Below are 18,509 nucleotides of genomic sequence, written 5' to 3'. Positions count from 1 at the left end.
CCTCCCCCACTCTGAACTCTAGGGTACAGATGTGGGGACCTGCATGAAAAACCTCCTAAGCTTATCTTTACCAGCTTAGGTCAAAACTTCCCCAAGGTACAAAATATTCCACCCGTGGTCCTTGAACTAGCCGCTACCACCACCAAACTAATACTGGTTACTGGGGAAGAGCTGTTTGGACGCGTCCTTCCCCCCAAAATACTTCCCAGACCTTGTACCCCACTTCCTGGACAAGGTTTGGTAAAAAGCCTCACCAATTTGCCTAGGTGACTACAGACCCAGACCCTTGGATCTTAAGAACAATGAACAATCCTCCCAACACTTGCACCCCCCCTTTCCTGGGAAATGTTGGATAAAAAGCCTCACCAATTTACATAGGTGACCACCGACCCAAATCCTTGGATCTGAGAACAATGAAAAAGCATTCAGTTTTCTTACAAGAAGACTTTTAATAAAAATAGAAGTAAATAGAAATAAAGAAATCCCCCCTGTAAAATCAGGATGGTAGATATCTTGCAGGGTAATTAGATTCAAAAACATAGAGAACCCCTCTAGGCAAAACCTTAAGTTACAAAAAAGATACACAGACAGAAATAGTTATTCTATTCAGCACAATTCTTTTCTCAGCCATTTAAAGAAATCATAATCTAACACATACCTAGCTAGATTACTTACTAAAAGTTCTAAGACTCCATTCCTGGTCTATCCCCGGACAGGACAAGACAGACAGACCCTTTGTTTCTCTCCCTCCTCCTAGCTTTTGAAAGTATCTTGTCTCCTCATTGGTCATTTTGGTCAGGTGCCAGCGAGGTTACCTTTAGCTTCTTAACCCTTTACAGGTGAGAGGAACTTTCCCCTGGCCAGGAAGGATTTCAAAGGGGTTTACCCTTCCCTTTATATTTATGACACCAGCTCAGGTGGTAACTCGGGGATTTTTCATGACTGGCAGCCCTCTTTGTTGTGTTCCACCCCCTTTTTATAGCTTTGGCACAAGGGAGGAATCTTTTGTCTCTCTGGGTCCCCAAACCTCTTTCTAAATGGAAAAGCACCAGGTATAAGGTGGATTCCAGTTCAGGTGACATGATCACATGTCCTGTGAGATCCCAGGCCTCCATTCTTTCCAGCCTGACTCACAAGAACACAGGAAGGCTGACAAGTAAACAGAGCCATTTACAACCAATTGTCCTAGTTAATGGGAGCCATCAAGATTCCAAGCCACCATTAATGGCCCACACTTTGCATAGTTACAGTAGGACTTCAAAGTTATACTTCATATTTCTAGCTTCAGATACAAGAATGATACATTCATAAAAATGGGATGAACACACTCAGTAGATTAGAAGCTTTGTAATGATACCTTACAAGAGACCTTTTGCATAAAGCATATTCCAGTTACATTATATTTACACTCATAAGCATATTTCCTTAAAAAATATGGAGTGCAACATCATAGGTGGGAACCACTTCAAGCCAGGGGGTGCGGTAGCACCCCTAGTTTCAGCCCTTTGGCTGTAGGTACTGGTTACAGAAACAGCGTGCAGGTGGCAGAGGGGCTTTGATTTCCCCCCTCTCAGGAGGGTACATCTCAGCATCTGCTTCCCAGAGCTGGGTCTGTAAATGCACCATGTCCTGGTTTGCTTCTCTATCTGAAATGAGAGATTGTGCTGGTAATAGAGATGGAATTTGGTGAGATATTTTACATGCACCTCCTACAAAAGTATATAATTGCCATAAGTGGTTTTTGCATCTGCGGACCATTTTTTGGATAGTGGATTGGATGCGTATACAACTGCGCAGGTCTCCTGGTGGCACCTGTCCCATGGCATCTGGCTCAGGCAACCCGGGGGAGGGGCGGGGCATACAGTGCATTCAGGACTTGCGGCCAGCAGCAAGTGGCTGGGGCTGGGGTGGAGGCCAGGGTTGGGGCTGTCTAGCACCGGCTCACTGTGCTGCTTCCTATCCAGTGGCTCAGGCAGCGCCTGCATCCCCTCCATGGCCCAGCCCGGCAGCACCAGCTGCACTCCCAGCCCGCTGGCTCCTGGGCAGCAGGGCTCGCCCCCAGCCACTGGGATTGTAATGGGCGTGGTTCCAGCACCCCACCCCTCTGCCCAGCTGTTATGCACATGCTGCTGCCATCGCTTGCAAGTCCCCGGGAGCAGCATGCGATGTGCTGTGCCTTTCCCCCACCCCATGCTGCCCCTTCTCCTTGAGACTCCAGCCCTTCCTCCCAGTCCCCTTGCTGCCCCTTCTGCTTGAGATCCGGCTCCCCGCTCACTCATCTCTGCTTCCCCACCCACCCTGCTAGCCCTTGTAAGAAGGCTTGCTGCTGTGGGTGCAGATACAGGTAAAAGACAGCTAGCGGATCGTGGGTCGGATCACAGGTTGGTTCTGTCGGATGTGGATCCACATTTTTGTATCCATGCAGGGCTCTAGTTTTAGAGTTTAAAAGACTCCCTCTCAGTGTATATATCAGCATGAAGACACCTAGTTCACAAATTTAGCTTACTTGCTCTTCTGATTGCCTGAATTGGACTGCCTTGTTCTTGTAATGCACTGAAAATACAATTTCATGCCTTTAAATTATTTACTTTTTAAAATGTTATTTTTATTACTGTTAGCACTTCATCATTTACCTTCGCTGACATTGTGCAGAGAGATGAAAAGAAAATGGAATAAACATTTGGAATTAAAAACTGTACGTTACAAAATCACAGTAAAAATAGGATGTTATACTAAAAACAATGAGATGTGACTGCTGAAGCTTCTAACAGCTATTTCTATTTTAGTAGCAGATAAATATTGAAAATATTAATGGTTGCTAGTAGCTTCAGCAATCACATCTCACAATGTTTCTAGTATAAAACTTCCTGTTCTTATTGCAATTTTGTAATTTACATTTAATTTTTTTTATAATACAAGATTGGTTCTTTTGGATCATATGATTTCAAGGCTAACTGATTTCCTGGGTTGGTGTCAAAACTTCTTCAGTTTCCTTTGATCTGCCAATGGGATTTCCTTTGTCAAGTGTTATTTTGCCTTTCTGTGCACCATGCTAGTGCTTTTTCATGTTGCCACTTGTGTATAGAACTTGATTCTCAAATATTCACTAAAGGCCACATTTTTAAAGGTTGAAAGCACCTAGATGATTTTGAAAATCCCACTAGTGACCTAAACACCTTTAGCAATCTGATCCTAAAGAGCCTTTCTTGTATGAAATAGTTTTCAAAGGTAAACTTCTACTGTAATATTTACTAATGATAGATGTACAACCCCAAGATAGATTGACCACCACTAGAATTCAAAAATGATGAATCATGTACCTGAATGTCATTAAATTAAAATACTAAATAAATACAATCTTGTTTTGTTTTATTTGTCTTTTTGTTTGAGCCTTTAGGATGCACTAGCTCCATACTTCTGCTGTTACCTTTTTCCATATACCTAAAATGGTTGTACATTCCTGTAAGATTTAATACCATTTTAAACTTCAAGTAACAAGATTCCCTCCCTTTTTAATTTACATTTTATTTAAAATCCTTATTTCTGTAATCCCCCATCCTGCAAACGCTGAAGCACACAGTTTATTTTTCTGTTACTTCATTGGTTAGATACATAGTTCTTGTTTTTTATCTACTGAATTGTTTATATTTCTAATTGCATATTTTAATTTTATAGCCTTTTATGTGTGATACATGTTGTGATATAATACAGTTAAGTGATGTTCTTCATTCTGATAAGTTTACTGTTTTGTACAGCCAAAATCAAAGTTTTTTTAAAACGAATTATTCTGTTGCTCCTTTCACTGGTCGGGGGGGGAGGGAGAGGGATGGCCATAATGCTTGTTATGATACAGACATTCAGGCCTGCCTGTAAAGGCCTATACTTTAAGAATGTAGGTATATGTTTATCATTTAGCTAGTAATAGAGGTATACAAGAAAAAATCTGTGTAAGGGCCTTCTCTCACTGTGACAGTCTGAGGCCCTGTTCTTAGGGCAATGCCTTTGGCTAAGCAGCAAAGGGAGCCATAAGCTGGGAAGCGAGACAAACTAGTCAATATGGGGCTGTTAGGAAGGTGATCCGATCTATCACCTCCAGAGAAAGGGAAGAGCCTAGAAGATGTAAAAGGAAATTTAGGTTGATAGTTTTCTGTCTGGTAAGAACTCACTTATCAATAGACACAGCTGGGAAACCCTTATGTCTTTATAGATGTAGTGGTGAAATCCTCACTTCTGTATTGTTTTGTCATTATAGTTCCCACTTTGCTATTGTTTATTTGCATGGTCTCTGTCTGGTTCTGTGATTGTTTCTGTCTGCTGTATAATTAATTTTGCTGGGTGTAAACTAATTAAGGTGGTGGGATATAATTGGTTAGCTAATCATGTTACAACATGTTAGGATTGGTTAGTTAAATTTCAGTAGAATGAGTGGTTAAGGTATAGCTAAGAATATTACTATATAAATTAGGGGCAAACAGGAAGTAAGTTGGGATTCAAAAATAAGGAAAAAGGAACTTGGATTTAAGCTTGCTGGCAGTTCACCCCAATACACATCCAATTGTTTGCATCTTCCGACTTCGGGTATTGTTGCTCTCTGTGCATGCGAGACAGACCAGGGAAGTGGGAGAGAGAAGGAATAAGCTCTCTAACAGTGCTGATCTCACCTAGTTTGCCTTTTGGTGAAACCAAAGTGCCTTGTCCCCACTGTGGTTTTACAGTGGGAGAGCTAATGCATGTTAAGTGACTCCATGGTAGGGTGACCAAATAGCAAGTGTGAAAAGTCAGGACAGGGGATGAGGGGTAATAGGCGCCCATATAAGACAAAGCCTGGAATATCGGAACTCTTCCTATAAAATCGGGACATCTGGTGACCCTACACCATGGTAACAACGTACATTTTCTCAGCATTGAGGACACAGACTGTAATGCTGACTCAGATGTTAAATGCATCATAATTGTTCATGGCTCAACAAATCTGACACTGATTGTGTCAGTAACACTGTTCCTTTGCCATCACAGTTATTTGCATTTGAATCTCTGCAGCCCAACCCCACCCCCATCAATGTCCTTTATTCCCTCCCCTTTACTTACTAAGGGCTTGCCTACATAGGCACAGGAAAGGTGTGAAGTTAATGCACATAAGTTACAACTCCTGAAGCCCATGTGGATGCTCTCATTCAGAAGTAAGTGACTTAGTTTTGACCATAGAAGATTGCAGGAATCCTTTCCCAAAACACTGTAAATCATCAAGCTTTTGACCTGTCTTGAACATTTTTGTACAGTCCAAGTGTAACCCACATTTGATTTTTTTTTTAGATCCAAAGAGAAGGAAGAAAGCAATGGAGCACTCATCTTAACTCTCCTGAGTGTTGCCTGAGCAGAAAAGCCTTTACAGCATTTTACAGGTATCAATTTTGACATGACAAAATGTCAATACATGGTTTATGGTTCAAATTTGATACAGGTTTGATTTAATTTGATAACAAGAATTGTCAAATAAATAGGCCTAATCAACTTTATTAATCAAAGATTATAAGTCAAAGATTAAAACAGCAAGGAGAAAAGAAGAACAGTATGTTACCACTGATCTGGGAGACAGTTGTACAGCTGGCCATTTGACTCAATCTGAGCTTCACTCTGCCTCCATATATACTAGTGTTTGAGGGTTTCACCATTTCTTTGTATTATTCCTTAACCTTCTTATCTATTACCTTTGACATATTTTGAGGACTTTTTGCTAGGCTTGCACAGTCCCTGCAGTACACAGGACAAAGTTTGTAACTAGTTTATTATCCTGTTTTTGACCATATTCTAGAAGCCAGCAAAACCTTAGAGACATCCTTCACCAGTTATAGCTTGGTACAGAGGGCATGTTAGCTAAGCATCAGCAATATTGTTTGTATTGTCCTTGATCTTTGGAATATTTTTATAACTAACACTGAGATGACAATACTTCACATCTTCCTTTGGTTAAACAATTTAATGTAAGCAAAAGCATTTTGGAAGAGCTTAACATAAATCAAATTAACAGATATACAAAAACATATGTGATATTGTATATAATATTGTATATGATATTGGCTTACACTATAAACCTTATAGACTTTATCTGGCTCCATTCATATTTGCAAGATGGAAGATCTATAGCAGCCAACCACAGCAGAATACCTAAAGGCTGGAGGGTTGAGTGTATTTCTCAAGCATTGTACTCTCCTGCAGTATACAGAGCAAGAGTTATGCAAAGGTACAGCACCTAATTATAGTATAGTTTCAGCATGAATGTAAAGAATTCTAAATACAATGTACTATACTTATCCATTACTAGTGACTGTTTTATTCTGGTTACATAACATCTCCTTTTTAAACACATTTATAGCTACAACAACCAAATTTCATGATTTGATTCATACATTTTGCTTGTGAGCTGAATGCATCTATTTTCTATTAGTTAGCATAAAGCAATTTACATTCCTTGTTAATGATTCTGTTTCTGAGAGCAGTTTTCCCAATATATTTTGTTTACATTAGTCAGTTTTACAAACCTTGATAAAGTCCATTTCTTATCTGATAACTAATCTGCAGCAGTTAATACTGTAAGAACTTTGCAGACTGAGTTTTTCCATTTTGCCTTTGGTCTGGCTACAAACATCAGAGGCTTGGTTTATTTCAGTCAAAACATTTAAGGTGATCTTACTCCTTCTCTCTGCCCTGCACTTATCAAGGCATTTTTCATGATGAAGAGAATGAAGGCCTGATAGTATCATGGTAGATCCTGCTGGGCCCATTGAGGTTGTTGGCCTTCTTGTACAATGATCCCTTCTATGAACAATGGATATAGAGTGGTGGCACTCTTGTCCCATTAGAATGAATCAACTGATCCACATTTTTGGAGCTTCAAACTATAAAGATTCCTCGAATCTCAGCTTATACTTGCTTGCTAACCACACATGATGTGAACCTTATCGTTTACTAACTATGTGCTCCCAGGAAAATTTAATTTACAAACACTGCATTGTCTCTTACACCTTTCTACATTATGATGGAAATAAGAATTAGTCCATGATTGCAATATATAGAAAGGTCTGATAGGCTGTAATAAAATTATTTTCAGCTCACTTAAGACATTGAGATGTGCAAAGTGCGGGGCTAATCACCTGATCTAGAAACATCCAGAAATAGGGTGTTGCAGTTACTAGACATGCTCTGTATTTGTTTCTAAAGCTTTCATTAAAAAGAAAAGGAGTACTTGTGGCACCTTAGAGACTAACCAATTTCATTGTAGGCAAGCCACTTGGACTGTCACATCCCATTTACTGACCTGATAGCTCTGCCAGTCAGGCCTCGGGGGGAAATTTTATCAATATATCTGCTTAAGACAGTCATGTGATATCAGTGAAAGTGCATGCACATCTGCTGTGAGGGATGGGTTTCCTGTAAACACGAGAAGTGTTTTGAATAAAGGGAGGTCACTGACATTCTTATCAAGATCTGAAGAAGCCCGGTACGTACACTACATATTAGGGCCACTTTATAGAGACTTGGACTAGATTCACAGGTACATAGGCACCTACGGATTGAGGTACCTAAATCCCAGTTTTAAGCTCCACTGGAATTCACAAAACTCCCAGTGAATCCTGTAGGTGCCTAAACTCAGTGCCTACATTTTCAGTACAAAAGTTCCCTAGGTGCCTAAATTGCTGCCTCTGAACAAGTGCACTGCTGCCTCACTCTAGGCATCTGGATGCCTATCTCCCACCTAAGCCCCAGTGTGATTAACAATCGAGGGAAGACAGGTGGACAAATGCCTATCTTGCATGCAAGGCCTAATCTGGCAGGCATGCTCAGGGGCTGCCTGCTGAATGGATCAGTTCCCATTCAAAATCTGTCCGGAAGAGGTGGTAGTGGTGGCAGTGTTATTGCCTACCGTATAATTTTTAGTGCAGTGGTTAGAGCACTCACCTGGGATTTGGGAGACCAGGGTTCATTCCCACATTCTGGTAGAGGGAGAGAAAGAATTTGAACAGGGGTCTCCCACATCCTAGGTTAAGGCTCTAACCACTGGACTATAAGTTATAAGGTGGGCACCACACCATCACCTCTTCCTGTGGCCTCACTTATTCTCACAAGTGCAAATTTAGGCTTCTTAAGCTGCCTGACTCCAGGAGAGGGGTTCCTAGTTGTGAATTGTTAGTGGAGATAAGCACTCCTAGGCAGCTCAGATTTAGGTTGCCAATTCTGTGAGGGGGAAGGGTTTATGACATACCCCTCATATCAGCATTTCCCATTGGTTAGTTTAGGCTAGTATGCTGGTTTTTGTTAATCCCATTCTAAAGTGCCTATCTATTCCCATTCGTTGCATAGGGAGCCTAAGCCTAGGTGACTAATTTAGCCTTTGTAAATTGCAGTGGTGTTCCACTGATTTTCTAGGTCCCTGAAAGTTAGGCATTGTGATGCTTGGCACCATAATGCCTATGTCCCTTTGAGAATCTAGCCCTGAGGCCTTTTCCTCACTGCTAAAAAAGGTGATTTTTTTTTTTAACTAACGTGCAGGAGCTATTCTGAGGGGGAAAAAACACAGTGAGAATAAGGCATGTCTGTTTTAGCAATGAGGAAAAGGCCTGAGAAAATCTCTCTGAAATAAGTTTAGAGAGCAATATATTCATATATGCGTGCCAAAGTACAAAAGTGCAAATTTTGTGTTGGGAACTTGTACAATATGTGTAGCAGTAACAAAGCAGGGATGGGGTGGAGTCTGTACAAAGAACAATGGTAGATTTTTTGCCTAACAGCCTCTGAGTAAATGGTATTCATAAGTATTCCAAATACTGTTTACAATGCTTTATGCTATTTTCAATGTTTTATGTGCATTATATGTTTGTTTACTACAGAAACTGCAATTTACAAAGGAAAAAGACTAATAAAGATGTGATGGGATCCCCGGGTTGCAGCGTGGGACTGTGGGACTGCTGTGCCCCCTTAACTCTCTCCAGCCTGGGCTTTCTCTCACAATGGCTCGCTAGTGCCCAGCAGCACATGCCTCCAGGCACTGTTATCTCTCAGCATAACAGCATGTGAAGCCCCACACCCAGCTAGATTGTATTAATGCTCCCAGAGCCATTCATGAATCAAACAGAGAAAGGGACCTGAGCCAAATCACCCCCAGCTGTCCCAGCACTGTATCTCAGGAATATACCATCTTGCACTGCAAGACAAGCAATGCAGATTTATTAATTGGTTCACCACTTCATCAATGGAAAGTGGACATACTCCAGCCTTTGCAAACCTGAGCAGATTTGCCCACACTTCATCCAAAGTCTCTGGTAAAGATAAACAATTACACAAGTTTATTGACTATAAAAGGTAGATTTTAAGTGATATTAAGTGATAGGCAAAAAGTCAGAGTTAGTTACCAAAAGAAATAAAATATAACCATACAGTCTGAGCTCTCAACCATATAGACCAGGCAACAACTAGATTAAGCCGTTTTTTTTCTCACCCCACTGGATATTGCAGCCCTTTAGTGTACAGATTCCACCCTTGAAATCTGGGCCAATCGCCTCTGTTGGTGTTGTGTCTTCTTCTCAGTGTCTTAGTTGCTTGTAGCATAGGTGGAGTCAGAAGAAGGTCAAGCATGTGGCCACTCTGTTTTATGTCCTTAGTCCATGTGCTTGGAAAACAAGTCCAGGCATGTCTGGGTACATGGCTAAGTATCCAGGCAAAGTTGAGCAATTCCCCTGGTGTGGCCTCATGCAGGTGAGCCACTGTATTGTAGTTCCTTTGCGGGACAATGATTGTTGGTGGGTTGATTGACACCCCACCTAGGTGTTAGTTACTTTCTTTACTAGGGAGCTAATATCTGGCTGGTCCCCCAACCTGCAGCATGTTGACAACCATACAACACCATTCTCATAACTTCATATGCATTAATGATACACATATATAGATAGAGAAATGACTTTCAGCAGATCATACTAACCTTTCCCCTGATACCTTACAAGGCAGGCTTTATATGTAAGATCATGATTACATGAAAATGAGGAATATGGTGGTTCCAGGATGCTCCCCCAAGGTACAGAATGTCACAAAAGCGATAACTCCTTCATTCAGGGTTTTACGACCAACAACCCTCAGGTTTAACTCTGTAGAGTGATTTTTCAAATTACAAAACTGCCACTATTTGTGTCCAGATTTAAAGGCGAGGTTTCACAGCGGTACAAGATGCGATGGGGATGTCCGCACCGCTCACAACCTGCTACCCCCAGGCCAGCAGCTGAGGCAAGGCAGAGGCAGCAAATCGTGACATGGCCGCAAAGCGAATGCCTAGATGCCAACAACTGCCGCCAGCGGCAAACTGTGGCGGGAGCAGCTCGTAACGTCACGCCGGCAGCCGCGGCGCCGCGGCCACGCTCCACGCACGCGAACTCGCGCCCTTGCTCCTCCCGAGTCACGTCCCTGCTCGCGCCACTCCGCGCGCTCTGCAGAGAGCGGCCTCGAGCGCTGCTAGCCAATCCCGTCAGACGCTCCACGCGTCACCCCCGCTGCCCGCTGATTGGCCGGCGTCGGGCTCCGCGGCCTCTCCAATATGGCGGCGCCCAGCGGAGTCCGGACCTGCGAGGACTTTGCCGAGTTCCAGGTACGAGCAGGGCCCGCTGGGGCCCCTCCGTGGCCGGGCGCTGCGCCTGGTGTGAGCCGGGCCCTGGGGGTGGCCGCAGCGGTTCCTGCCTCCAGCCGGGAGGTGACGGGAGCGGGTTGGAGCAGCCGGCTCTGCCCCACGCGGAGCCGGGGGGCAAATGGCCTCTTCCCCGCCCCTCACCGGCCTCCGTCCGCGCGGGGCCGAGGGAGCGGCGGGGTCTTCCCAGGACCCTGACTGACCGTGGGGCACGAGCTCCCGCCGCCCCGCGCAGAGGAGGGGAAACAAGGCAGGCGGGCGCCCCTCCCCTGGAGCGTGGGGGACAAGGTGCCTCTCCCCTACTGGGAGCAAGGGGTGTTTCCCGAAGTTGGGGTGAGGCGGGGAGATAAGTGTCCAGTGGGGATCGGGGCCTTCTGCTTGTGGGGGAGGACTCGGGGGTGGTGAAAATTGCAGAGACTGGTCGTGGGGGAAGATTCTAAAGGAAGGTGTCTGAGGCACCAGGTGGGTGCTTGGCCATTGTCTTCACCTATCCCTCCTAGTGTAGCTGCAATGTATACCAGCAAAAAGGTCATTTTTGCTAGTACAGCGTATACCAGTCTCTTATGCAAAATAAACAATGCTGCCCAAAGCACTTTTTTGCCAGTATAAATGTATCTGTCTTAAGGGACTTCCTGGTCTAAAAATGTTGCAAACCCTGCTTCCCCTCCAGCTAACCAACTTTAATGTCCAAGCAAAACTCTTAAGTGTAGACCACTCCTGAGATGGTATCTGAGCTTTGGACAGCCCCCAGAAGATATGGAAATGTGTACTGTCTGATGTATCCACAGTAGTTGTAGCCCTGTCAGTCCCAGGATATTACAGTGACAAGGTGGGTGAGGTATTGGACCAACTTCTGTTGGTAACAGAGACAAACTTTTGAGCCACACAGAGCTCTGAGACCTGAAGATATTAGAAGAGATATTACCTCACCCACCTTGTCTCTCTAAGGCCGTGTCTTCACTACGGCGATAAGTTGACCTAAGTTATGCAACTCTAGCTATGTGAATAATGAAGCTTACTGTCGTGTCTACACAGTGCTGGGTTGATGGGAGACACTCTCCCGTTGACTTAACTTCCGCTTTTTGTTCCCATGGAGTACTGGAGTCCATGGGAGAGCGATCTGTGGTTGATTTAGCAGGTCTTCCAGTAGACCTGCTGTATTGACCCCTGGTTCTCATCAATCACAGCATCAGGGAGTGGGTGGGTAAGGGTAGACGTGTCCTATCTGCCTATCAGTTCATTTAACTTCTGTGCAATTGACCCAAAAGGCCAAGATCCCTTCTTCCCGTGTTTGTCTGATGCTTGCTGTCAGTGCACAGATAGTTGTTTATCTGGCTTTATATTTTTATATCTTGTGTGCTTGCTAGGTAATATGCCCTTAAAGTCTGGTTTGGCATTCATATTCACATGCCTGGAACTAGATTTTGTATGCAAACTCTCCGTAGTTTTAAGCAAAATATTCATAATTCCCCCTTCCCTGTGTCAATTTCACTTGTTATAATTGGATATTTGAGAAGTTAAATGTGACCTAATGTTTAGATTTCAGGGGTAGGCAGGTATGATAGAAGTGCACTGATACAATAGTTTTCAGAGTAACAGCCGTGTTAGTCTGTATTCACAAAAAGAAAAGGAGTAATTGTGGCACCTTAGAGACTAACCAATTTATTAGAGCATAAGCTTTCGTGAGCCACAGCTCACTTCCTCAGATGCATATCGTGGAAACTGCAGCAGGCTTTATATATACACAGAGAATATGAAACAATACCTCCTCCCACCCCACTGTCCTGCTGGTAATAGAATACAATAGTATTACAAAAAAAAAGGGAAGAATTCAGGCAACTGTATCTTTGATGTTGCTAAAGCACACAGATATCTCTCTTGAAGAAACAGTAGGCTCGCATGTGATCTCAAAGTATTTCCTAGTGGAAGAACTTCTTCTCTAGACTACAACATATTTATCTCTCCTTCAAATTATGCTATTGTGCTGCCTCTATTCTCAAAATGCTCTGTATGTTTTCCAGAAAAAAAACAAACAGCAAACATTTCCAGCAAATATGTCTAATATGATTGTCCATGGCACTGCTTTCTTCTTTGGTTGCAGTTATGAGAGTGTTTTGTTTTATTTAAATAGAGAAAACAAAGGAATAGATTCCTCACTGCCTCACTTATCTGATCTGTTGCATGTGCAACAGGTGTATCCTAGGTTAAAAGAATCACTCTTAAAATATTAGCGGCACATCACAGTACTTCCATGTTAGATTTCATGTGGGTTATTTACATTTAGAATAATTAATATAAAATACAAAATGTGACTGACTTACACCAGGTAAAGTCCAGGGGCTAAGTTCTGCATGATTCTGTGGCTATGGAATTTGCAGTTTTTCTAAGATGCTACAGAATTCAGTGGGTTTTTTTGCTGTGGGATTTGCCATTCTGCTGCACTTAGATACCCCAAATTGTGTTTACTTATTCGCATTACCATAGTGTTTAGGAGCCCCAGTCATGGACCAGGACCCCATTTTGCTAGGTACAGTGCAAATACAGAACAAGATGGCCCCTGCCCCAAAGAACTTTCTGTGCCTCTGTTCTGTGACTTTTTTGTAGCTGTCTCTTGCTCTTCAGCTTTTCTCAAAAGGGGGAGTTAGTTCGATTTCAGCATACACTGTTCTATGGAGCTAGGCAGCAGGGCTTTGAAAGCCATAGATGGGTATTCAGCTTGCAGCCAATGAGTAGGAAAACCAGAAGTGTTGGCCAGCCACCCTGAGCTTCCTCAGGGACAGCACAATAGCTGATTCTGGAAAGATGAGACGCTGCTGAAACCAGCTACGAGTACCTCTCTAGCACACAAACTGAGGGGAATGAGGGTCTTATGCAAGATACCTGCAGAGCAGGGGAGTGGAGCTGGGCAGCCTAGAGAACAAAGTGAAAATACTCGAAGGCAATCTCCCTGGACACTCAATAACAGACTTAAAAGTGGCAGATGAGGAAAGGCAGAGGCAGCAAATCGTGACATAGCAGCAAAAGAGAATGCCTAGATACCAATAACTGCCACCAGCAGCAAATTCTTAGCCTCCATGCAGGCTAACTCGTGCCTTTGCTCCGAATGATGTCCCTACTCGTGCCGCACGCTCCCCAAAAAAACCTCAAAAACAAACTTCAGTGAGAAACTGCAGAACTGGAATTAATTTGCAAACTTGACTCCATCAAATTAGTCCTGAATAAAGACTGGGAGAAGAGAAGAATGAGGGGGGATTTGATAGCTGCTTTCAACTACCTGAAAGGGGGTTCCAAAGAGGATGGATCTAGACTGTTCTCAGTGGTAGCTGATGACAGAACAAGGAGTAATGGTCTCAAGTTGCAGTGGGGGAGGTTTAGGTTGGATATTAGGAAAAACTTTTTCACTAGGAGGGTGGTGAAACACTGGAATGCGTTACCTAGGGAGGTGGTGGAATCTTCTTCCTTAAATATTTTTAAGGTCAGGCTTGACAAAGCCCTGGCTGGGATGATTTAGTTGGGGCTTGGTCCTGCTTTGAGCAGGGGGTTGGACTAGATGACCTCCTGAGGTCCCTTCCAACCCTGATATTCTATGTTTCACTACAAAAAATAATTTTACCTCTGATGTTCACCCCTTCTTGTCTGTTGGAAATGGGCCACATCTACCATGACTGAATTGGCCTCGTTAGCACTCCAAAAAGTAATTTTCCCTCTGTTAATATTCACCCCCTCTTGTCAACTGTTGAAAATGGGCCACATCCACCCTAATTGAATTGGCTTTATTAGCACTGAGATCCCACCCCCAACTCGGTAAGGCAACTCCCATCTTTTCATTTGCTGTGTATTTATACCTGCCTACTGTATTTTCCACTGCATGCATCTGATGAAGTGGGTTTTAGCCCATGAAAGTTTATGCCCAAATAAATTTGTTAGTCTCGAAGGTGCCACAAGGACCCAAAACAATATTCATCCTCAAAAAATTCAGCAAAGACTGTTTCATGGATGGCACTTTTTTGGTTTTTTTGCTGTGTTCTTCAGGTAACACAGCTATTCAAATTAAAAATTGCGTAATTGTACAGTTCCTCTCTAACACGGCTGCTACTCTGAAACCTCTAATTTCCCTGTCATTCAAGTATAAGCAAGGATTTTTATTTTTACATGCAGGATTTGCTCAGGGTGATGCGGACAATTGATGACAGAATAGTCCATGAATTAAACACTACACTTCCAACAGCTTCCTTTGCAGGGAAAGTCGATGCTAACCAAACCTGTAAAGAGCTCTACCAGTCTGTAAGTGTACCTATTCCATTATAGCTTTTTTTTAACCAATTTGTGATGCTTTATTAAATGTAGTGTCCAGAAACACAAAATCACCCGTTCCCCAGCTTGTTACAAATTGCTAGCACAGCAGACACTCCAATATGATTCCACAACTGACCTACTTGACTTTTTATATAGCTAGTCTCCACTAATGGCTGCTTTACGTCAGGAACCCATGTGCAGAGTTTGTTGTTGTTTTTTTGCTCCACTCTAGCATTCTTGCAGGATATTCTGCTGACCATAGTATGTGTCAGACAGCTCATCCATTACTCCATCTAAATAGCAGGGCTAACACATTTCCGCAGTACTTTCAAAGCAGTCTACTTCTATAAAGTTAAGGTCTTCACCTTTTCCTCTGTCTGATACTATTTGTTAAATTCAGTTACTTGGTATTCTGAACAACATTGCTTGCCAGGATATAGATTAAAGACTCAAAACTGATTCTTATGGGATCACAGACAACTGAGTCTAAAGATTATAACAGCAGCCACCAGATTTGAAACCTTTATATCTTAGAAACTCCTCCCTGGAGCAGTAGAGCCTATACGGTGGTAGGATGTGGGTGGGAGTCAGGCTTAGCACGAAGTAAAGGCTTGTGTACATGTACAAGTAGCACCACTGTAGTACTTTAGTGAAGACTCTACTGTGCCAATGGGAGAGCTTCTGCTGTCAGCGTAGTTAATCCACCTCCATGAGAGGCAGTAACCCTGTTGACAGGAGAAGTTCTACCGGTCGACATAGAGCTGTCTACACTGGGGGTTAGTTCAGTATAACTACATCACTCGGGTGTGGATGTATACCAGTGTAAATTTGTAGCATAGACCGGACCTAAGGAAACAACAAAGCAGTAGGGTGCGTCAAGGAGAAGCAGCGCCTCTGAAAGATTTGACCTGTCGGCTCTGTGTAATGGTGTAGCCCACCTGTCTCTTGTCCCACCCTCAATCTACTTTGTTTCAGTCACTTCCTGTAAGCACTGAGGAATTTCAGTTGTTGGTACTGAGCGGGAATATTATATCCATGAGATGTTTTCTTTTAAAAAAAGAAAAAGAAAAAGAAAAAAGGCAGTTGGACTCACTTTAGTATCTTTATTGTGTCTTTCCCTGCTAGTGTTGTGCTCTTCTAGCACCTGCTCCATAGCTTGCTGTGTACCCTGCAATGTGAGCCCCTGTTAGCATGGCCCCAGCACAGAAAGATCAATATAGTTATACTATTGCTATTCGATTCCCCCACCTACCTTAGAATTGGAAATAAGATCTTGTATACAGCTGTCAGTTTGTGGGGAGTGGGATCCACTTCTGAGAGAAGGAAGGGGTATTCTCTCCTTGTGATGTACGGAAATGGGGACCTATCACATAAGCAGAAGTATAGAAGAGCAGTTGTGGCAAGATTGCTCTACCAACAAGGAGAGCTGCTATTGTAGCTGTACTGTGAGACTCAGCACAGCATGTTTTGTTTGGTTTTTAAACTTGTTTTTGTAATTTAGCGGCTTTTTCTTCCCACAGGCCATTGAGCTAGATAATCTGATTATTTTTTTCTTCTCCAATTAGCTGATGGAGGCTCATGCCAGCAGAGAGAAAATAATCAAAAGCTGTATTGCTCAGACTTCCAATGTAGTAAAAACTCTTCGAGAAAAGAGGGAGAAGGCCCAGGATGACATAGCATTATTAAAGCAGCTCAGGCAAGAGCAGACAAAGGTGAGTGGTGGTACTTCCTGGAATTCATTCAGGGAGAAAGGAAGGGTTGGTGTTTCAGCTAACTGATTATTTCCATTGTGAAGATCTGTCATCCTGTACTGAATTTTAGCTCGTACAACTCAAGTTTGGCTACTTGTTGGCTTGGTTGGTGAGAGGGCTCCCTTCAGTCCACAAGACAGAACTGTGCACACTTTTAATCTATAATCTGTTATGACAACATGTAAAATAAACACAACTCATTCACCAAATCATAGACTACGGTCTTAACCAAATAACAGTCATTAACAGGTAGTGAATGTCACTTAAAAAAGGAAAGAGAAGCAAACCTTTGTTAAAGATGTCCTGACAGGGCCTCATAACTAGGGCCCTACCAAATTCATGGTCCGTTTTGGTCAATTTCACAGTCACAGGATTTTAAAAATCATAAATTTCATAATTTCAGCTATTTAAATCTGACATTTCATGGTGTTGTAATTGTAGGGATCCTGACCCAAAAAGGAGCTGTGGGGAGGGGTCACAAGGTTATTGTAGGGGGGGTTGTGGTACTGCTACCCTTACTTCTGCGCTGCTGCTGGCGACGGCGCTGCCTTCAGAGCTGGGCAGCTGGAGAGTGGTGGCTGCTGGCTGGGAGTCCGGCTCTGAAGGCAGAGCTGCCACCAGCAGCAGCAGCGCAGAAGTAAGGATGGCATGGTGTAGTATTGTCACCCTTACTTCTGTGCTGCGCTGAGAGTTGCGCTCTCGGTCATCAGCCACCACTCTCCGGCCACCCAGCTCTGAAGGTAGCAGCGCAGAAGTAACAGTGGTATGGTATTGCCCCCCTTATTCTGAGCCTTCAGAGCTGGGTGCCTGGCCAACAGCTGCCACTCTTCAACTGCCCAGCTTTGAAGTCAGCGTAGAAGTAAGGGTGGAAATACTGTGACACCCCTCCCCCCCAAAAAAACAACAACAAGAAACAAACAAAAAAAACAAAACCTTGCGACCCACCTGCAACTCCCTTTTGGGTCCGGACCCCCAGTTTGAGAAATGAAGTCTTCCCCCCTTGAAATCTGTATAGTATAGGGTAAAAGTACACAAAAGACTAGATTTCACATGGGGAGACCAGATTTCACGGTCTTTGTGATGCATTTTTCATGGCCGTGAATTTGGTAGGGTCCTACTCATAACCTTTCAAAACTTGTGCCTGCTGAAAATGAAGATCTTGGAGAATCAGGGAAATAAACAAAATGCAAACACTAGCAAATATGGCAATACACAATTTAGTTAACATTCCAGAACCTCAACTCTGCCCCCTTGATCTCTGCCACAAGGGGTGCTTCAGAGAGGCGGCCCTACCAACCCCTCACTCAGTTTGTTAACAGGAGCTCAAACTATTGTTCTTAGTGAGGTCTGCCAACCTACGTCTAGGTCCCTGAGTCAATGGTGCTGCAAAAATACAGTGAGGATGGAAGTGTGTAAACAGGAGTGCTGATATTGGGGTTTGTGTGAGGTGTGAGAAATTGGCAGTTTTCATTAGGCTGGGTAGAGTAATGTTATATTCCTATTGCTATCACCCAAGGGGTAGAATTAAGGTGGTGTGTGGTATGGAAAGCATTACTATAACTGTACAATTCCTTCTTTTCTAATGTACTCCAAACAAAATAACACTTCCTGAATTTCGGAGGTGTCAGTTTGAAGGGTCTGCGGCACTGCCAGGCAATTGTAACTCCCCTTTAACCAAGTTTTTATTAATGTTCCTTGTTTTGTGAGGAGGTAGGGTAGTGGTGGGGTCATGATGGGAAGGCTTTGGGGCCACATATCACCACCTCTCAGGTACTGGCTGTGCCTTCCTTCAGGCA

The 18,509-nt window shown here is 43.3% G+C and overlaps 2 protein-coding genes across 9 annotated transcripts in view; one reads left to right on the top strand and one right to left on the bottom strand.

Moving 5' to 3' along the window:
• Positions 1 to 9,917, bottom strand: part of FAM162A (family with sequence similarity 162 member A) — a 44,812-nt gene extending 34,895 nt beyond the window's left edge. Inside the window, exon 1 of one of the 2 annotated variants that reach the window (XM_084626617.1) lies at positions 9,494 to 9,917. Coding sequence is in view for 1 of the 2 variants with exons in the window: in XM_084626615.1 (XP_084482741.1) it covers positions 676 to 790 (115 nt within the window). In the remaining variant the exon portion in view is untranslated. Of the gene's footprint in view, positions 1 to 675; positions 806 to 9,493 lie in introns of those variants that run through there. The other variant, XM_084626615.1, reaches the window with a different exon arrangement.
• A 574-nt stretch (positions 9,918 to 10,491) lies between these two features.
• Positions 10,492 to 18,509, top strand: part of MIX23 (mitochondrial matrix import factor 23) — a 61,918-nt gene continuing 53,900 nt past the window's right edge. For 6 of the 7 annotated variants that reach the window (XR_014711359.1, XM_084626555.1, XM_084626554.1 and 3 more), the window contains exons 1-3: positions 10,492 to 10,630; positions 14,825 to 14,950; positions 16,528 to 16,674. Coding sequence is in view for 6 of the 7 variants with exons in the window: in XM_084626555.1 (XP_084482681.1) it covers positions 10,580 to 10,630; positions 14,825 to 14,950; positions 16,528 to 16,674 (324 nt within the window). In the remaining variant the exon portion in view is untranslated. Of the gene's footprint in view, positions 10,631 to 10,806; positions 11,000 to 14,824; positions 14,951 to 16,527; positions 16,675 to 18,509 lie in introns of those variants that run through there. The other variant, XM_084626556.1, reaches the window with a different exon arrangement.

Source organism: Lepidochelys olivacea (assembly GCF_965140295.1).
Source record: "Lepidochelys olivacea isolate rLepOli2 genome assembly, chromosome: 1".
Lineage (NCBI taxonomy): Eukaryota > Metazoa > Chordata > Testudines > Cheloniidae > Lepidochelys > Lepidochelys olivacea.
This window is presented reverse-complemented; position numbering and strand designations above follow the sequence as displayed.